The 6294-nt window shown below is 40.3% G+C and overlaps 1 protein-coding gene across 1 annotated transcript; it reads left to right on the top strand.

Moving 5' to 3' along the window:
* The first annotated feature begins 3120 nt into the window (after nt 1-3120).
* Nucleotides 3121-4600, top strand: LOC138285714 (dentin sialophosphoprotein-like). Its single transcript, XM_069226049.1, has one exon. The coding sequence runs from the start codon at nt 3126-3128 to the stop codon at nt 4524-4526; it is 1401 nt and encodes a 466-aa protein (XP_069082150.1). The 5' UTR covers nt 3121-3125; the 3' UTR covers nt 4527-4600.
* Nucleotides 4601-6294: the final 1694 nt, after the last annotated feature.

The following is a 6294-nucleotide window of genomic DNA, read 5'->3' as shown; positions in this document are numbered from 1 at the left end:
CTTAACCCGATTTGCGCCATTTTTAACGACGCCCAGACGCCATTTACATGACTCCTGTCTTACTAAAGACAGGAGTCATGCCCCCTTGCCCAATGGCCATGCCCAGGGGACTTATGTCCCCTGGGCATGGTCATTGGGCATAGTGGCATGTAGGGGGGCACAAATAAGGCCCCCCTATGCCACCCAAAAAAAAAAAAAAAATTATACTTACCTGAACTTACCTGAATGTCCCTGGGATGGGTCCCTCCATCCTTGGGTGTCCTCCTGGGGTGGGCAAGGGTGGCAGGGGGGGTCCCTGGGGGCAGGGGAGGGCACCTGTGGGCTCATTTTGAGCCCACAGGCCCCTTAACGCCTACCCTGACCCAGGCGTTAAAAAGTGGCGCAAATGCGGGGTTTTTTGACCCGACCACTCCCGGGCGTGATTTTTGCCCGGGAGTATAAATACGACGCATTTGCGTCGCCGTCATTTTTTTAGATGGGAACGCCTTCCTTGCATCTCATTAACGCAAGGAAGGCGTTCACGCAAAAAAAATGACGCTATTTGCCCATACTTTGGCGCTAGACGCGTCTAACGCCAAAGTATAAATATGGCGTTAGTTTTGCGCCGAATTTGCGTCGAAAAAAACGACGCAAATTCGGCGCAAACGGAGTATAAATATGCCCCTCAGTGTTTGTGCTGATCCCAGTAATGCGTGTAGTGAAGTCATTTTCTGCATGGATTTTTCCTTGTGAACATTTTGCAAAGTAATCCTTGAAATATTTGTGCAAGAGAAAACTTTCATGTTATCCTCATGCTGAGTTGAACAACCCTGAAATCATGCAGTAAATATGCCATTTAGGAAAAATTCCAAGGAGTGCAGATGGATTTTCCATGGGACAAATTTACCGCCCATAAATCTAGCAACTAAGAATAAAGACCTAAGCATAGCATCAGAAAATGTTGTAAAGTACTCATAACATAATGTATCTATGGATGGACTTCCCCATCTTTCTAATAGCTATCTTCTGTCGTTCCTAAAAAACAACAATGTTCTCACCCCTAATCCTAAACTTGTAAACATAGGGGCACATTTATACTTGTTTTGCTCTGAATTTGCATCATTATTTTAATGCAAATTCAGTGTAAAACTAGCTCCATATTTATACTTTGGTGCTAGACCCGTCTAGCACCAAATCTATGGAGTTAAATTGACATTTTTGGGACGTGGAAACCTACTTTGCTCAATGAGATGCAAAGTAGGCGTTCCCGTGCAACATATGACTCTATGGCCTTAGTTCAGGCATTAGGGGACCTGTGGATTGTTTTCCATGGTGGAACACCATGAAATAAGCCCAAAGGTGCCCTTCCCAGGGCCCCAGGGACACCCCACCTACACCAGAGGGACAGCTGAGGATGGGGGACCCCATCCAAGTTAAGTATAGGTTAGTACAGGTAATTTATTTTTATTTAAAGTGCCATTGTAGGCCCTGAAATGGGTCCCCCTGCATGGCACTGGGTGCAGTGGACATGTCCTTGGGATCCTGGTCCCTTGTGCTGGCCATCAGGGTGGTTGGCATGACTCCTGTCTTTCCTAAGACAGGAGTCACGTGGAATCAATGGTTTTGCATCAGAAAATGATGGTAGGCTGGTTAAAGTCATTTTTTTGTCTAACCTGCCTAATGTGATTTTTTGGTGCAAAACACCTTCTTCCATGCCGCCAGCCCCACCCGGCTAACATAATTTTTTTGTACGCTAGCCTACCCTTTGCACCGGCTTGACCATTCCATGAATATGGTGCCCGGCTGGTGCTCAGAAATGGTGCAAGCCGGTGCTAAACTTTTTGGTGCAAAACTGGGTTAGTGCAGTTTTGCACCAAAAAGTATAAATCAGGGCCAAAGTGTCCTGCTTATGGAGTTCCCATACCCTTTGTGCCTGCTGCTGAAAAATGTGGTCGGTAGACTGCTGTGCCACTCAGGTACTTAACTTTGCAACAGTTACATTTTTGGATAGTTATTGTCACTTGTGTTTCTCCTGTATTTGTCTCACAAGATGTTGTCAACAAGCCTTGCTGCTTCTTTCTCACGCATTTAGAGTTATTGTTGTTCTCCAAATGTATTAATTCATTCTTGAGGACTGAATTGCTAAGCAGTATTTTAATCTATATATTATCCACCTGGAATACTGAAAAAAGTGCACTATGTACTGGTGTCATGGGCTTGACTGTAAACATGGCAAAGTATTGTACCATGGAATTGATACTGTGCTTCCTTTAAAACAGATCAAAGGCAGCGAGGACCAACTTGGAAGAGACCATGTGTCAAGAACTGGCAGTGACCTATCTCTAGCTAAACTATTCTTTGACACCCATAGTGATCTAAAACAAACAGAGAAAAGGAATTATGGACAGCAGTATGAAAGAGATGTTATTAATAATAGTATTTTGGCACTGGATACAAAGGATCATGTTCCTGCAAACGTCATTAGCAGCAGCGGAAAGGAATCTTGGATTCAGGATAAAAACACATTCCAGGTAAACAAGGATGATATGAAATGGGAGCATCATTCTAGCAATAGAGATGATAAGGTTAAAAAAAACATAATAAGTTTCCAAAGCCATCACATAAGGAAGCATCGAAAAGGACACTCTGAAAAAAACCTCAAGACTGATGTAAAAGAGACCCTCACTCAAAACGTACCAAGGATAAGATTAGGGCTAAATGTCGGCATAGAGAAAGCATTTAATTCTGAATATCAAGAATATGGAAGTGGAAATGAAGATAGAGAAGAGTATGTCATCATGACTGGCCAAAGGAACACTGACACAACACATGAGACCCACCCCTCTCATATGCATGACCTAAGAACTGAGTGTTGTTCAAGAAAAAGTGAAAAGAATTACAAAAATAATACAGACAATGGATCAGGTATGGCTACTGATCAAAATGGTTCTGTACTTTTTACACTAAAATCAGTTCATAAAGGGTTAACTGGTGAAGTGAAAAGAACAGATGGTGATGGAAAGGTTGCAGGATATGCCATAAGTAGACTTGGTGAAAGAGATATAAAAATTATAAGTGAGGGTGGTGAAGGTGGTACGTTTGAGGGGTATACCTACTTTGCCAACTATTTTGTTAGTGATGATGGAATGCAAGGGGATGAACCAAACAATGCTAACAACAGCAGTGAGTCCATTTCTAGTCAACAAAGTGTCAGTGATTCTTCTAAGAAGATGCCCCAAGATAACAAATCCAGCTCTTATGAATCTAGGCAAGGAATATCTTCTGGTTCTACAAGTTCAAGTGATTCAAGTAATTCTAAAACCTCCGGTCAGTCAACAGCTTCAAAGAACTCCAGAGACTTTAGTGATTCTAATAGTTCCAATGACTCAAGCAGATCATCTTCTTCTAGTGACTCCGGTAGTTTCAGTGATTCAAATGGCTCTAATTACTCCAGTGAATCAAGTAGCTCCAGTGATTCACGTAGTTCAGAAAGTTCCAAAAGCCACAGGAACAACACCATGTCAAATGAGTCACATGATATTAACACATCCTGTGATTTAAGTGATTTCAGCAATCCACAGGACTCATGCAATTCTAACAGTTCTGATGACACAAGTGATTCTGAAAGCTCCAGAGAATCAAGTGAGTCTACCAGCTCAAGTGCCTCAGATGAATCGAATAGCTCAAGTAATTCCAAAAATTCCCAAACTGCAAATGATCCTAACAGATCTAGTGATACTAGTGAATCTAGCAGTTCAAGAGATTCAAATGAACGAAGCAGTTCAAATGACTCAAGAAATTCAAATACATTGAACAGCTCCAGCAACTCAAGTCATTCTACCAACTCAAGCAATTTCACTACTTCTATCATGTTAACTACCTCAGGTCACTCTAGCACATTCTACAACTCAAGTGATCATAACATCTCCAGTGAATCAAGTGACTCTAAATACTCCAGATACTCAAGTGAGTCCAACAGCTCTAAGAACTCGAGTGACTCTAGCAGCTCTGGAGCCTCATGTGATTCCAAAACCTCTTGTGTCTCGAGTGACTCCAGCAGCTCCAGCAGATTAAGTGGTTCTAGCAGCTCCAGTGAGTCAAGTGATTCTAACAGTTCCAATGACTCAAGTGACTCTGAAACGTCCAGTGGTTCATCTGAATCTAAGAACTCCAGTGACTTAGGTGATTCACACAGCTCCAGTGATTCAAGTGATTCTAGCAGCTCCAGCGACTCAAGTGATTCTAGCAGTTCCAATGACTCAAGTGACTCCAAAACATCCAGTGGCTCATCTGAATCTAAGAACTCCAGTGACTCAAGCTATTCACACAACTCCAGTGACTCAAGTGATTCTAGCAGCTCCAGTGATTCAAGTGATTCTAGCAGCTCCAGTGAGTCAAGTGATTCTAACAGTTCCAATGATTCAAGTGACTCCAAAACATCCAGTGGCTCATCTGAATCTAAGAAGTCTAGTGACTCACGTGATTCACACAGCTCTAGTGACTCAAGTGATTCTAGCAGCTCCAGTGACTCAAGTGATTCGAGTTAAATCAATCAAATTGGAAAGCCAAAGAGCTGAAATTCAGCTACTGATAATGAAACACTGTACAAGATTAGGCACTGGGAAATAGGTGATCCTAAAGCAGGTTTGATGGGAAAATGAAGCTAGAAATTGTAAAAAGATCATGAGACACACATTGATAATTGCAAACACTAAATTTATAATTTATACATTGGCTTTTACCTTGATGTAAAAATATGCCATGATTAAAGTGAGAAATGTGAACTCCTATTAAATATATCTATATTAGTAGTTGCATCTAAGAACTATGATCAGGAGGGAATAGATTAATGATCAGAATATGTAAGTCTACAAGAATAGACAACACTGAAAAATGTGTTATCAAAATGTATAGTTTAGCTTTTGTGGAACAGGAACAGGGACCATGAGGAAAACTTCAAGGTTATTTGTTCAACATTCATCAAGCTAAATTATAACCAGGATGTTTTTGTGAATTTTGAGACCAACACCTTACATTTTTTATATGTTTTGTAGTAGCAGACAAATAATTAAAAACAATTAATATGTATATACATTGATGTTTATTCTTCTGTAATTATTTTTATGAATTTAATGTTCTAATTGATCCTACAATGATACAGTGAGAATTGAATTTCATTGAACTCCAATCTGATAATTTAATTGAGCTCTTATGTATGACATACTTTGTCTTTAAATTTGGGAAAACAGATTTTGCTATAGAAACCATCTTGATGTACTGTAGAAACATTAAAGAATCTCTATTGAGCTATTTAAACTACTAAATAGAAAATAAATAATAAACTGTGACTAATTAATGACGAGTAGTATGCTTGTGGAATTATGAAGTGAAATATGCACTCTGTAATGGATATGAATGACTGTAAAGTTCCTTTTAGTAGTTGAAAACATAGGGCCTCATTACGAGGTTGGCAGGCCGACTGTGGGCCCACCAGTCATGTTGAGAGGAGACCGCAGTCAAGCTGTAGATTCGGTCACAAGTAAATTTACCTTTGTGGATAGGCCCATTCCACTGAAGCTTCAAAACACAGAAATGGCTTTTGCAGACTGGTGCTAGGAGAAAGCGCTCCTCAGGACCATTTCACAACTGGAATACACTTATAAATTTGATTAAAAATGAGCAAGTTGTTGGCCTGGCAGATAACCAAAAGAGTTTAAAAACAGTTTCAGCAATATATCAACAAAGATGAATAGATTGCAATACTCTGCCCAAAAGTAAAAAAGTTCTGTGCTCAAAGTCTAGTACAATTGTCTCTCAGTAGATACCACCAGGCAGACTAAATCCGGCTAGTGTGGAGAACAAATTAACGACTCAGTCACTAAGAGATCAGACTACAAATACTGCACTGTTCTTAATCTAAAAGACAACAAAATGTAAGGCTCAAGTGGGCTCCAAGAGGAAATATAGAAGCCCCTCATGGAGCAAATAATAGAACCACTTTAAATGGTGTGGCAAAAGTGTTATCAAACAGGATAATCTCTAGCCTCATGGCATCATGTATAGCTAATTTTGTTCTGAAAACCAAAAAGACTCTATGAATTGCTCACTATAGAGGCCAATTTCACTGTAGAATATTAATAGTGAGGTTTACTCTGAAGTTATTGGAGATCCTTAACAGGAATTTAGAACCAAACTAGTGCCCAAGGTTCAGCAGCAGGAGTCCTTTCAGAGGGCAAAATTAAAAGGAGAACATATTTGAATTTCTGGCCTATTTCAACTATGGCTAAGCTAAGACCTGCCCATTCACAGTGTTTT

The sequence above is a fragment of the Pleurodeles waltl genome, chromosome 1_1, assembly GCF_031143425.1.
Source record: "Pleurodeles waltl isolate 20211129_DDA chromosome 1_1, aPleWal1.hap1.20221129, whole genome shotgun sequence".
In the NCBI taxonomy this organism is placed as follows: Eukaryota; Metazoa; Chordata; class Amphibia; order Caudata; family Salamandridae; genus Pleurodeles; species Pleurodeles waltl.
This window is presented reverse-complemented; position numbering and strand designations above follow the sequence as displayed.

What these genes read in the sequence shown, in the direction of transcription:
- LOC138285714 (XM_069226049.1), top strand. Translation starts at nt 3,126, where the DNA reads ATGCAAGGGGATGAACCAAACAATGCTAACAACAGCAGTGAGTCCATT.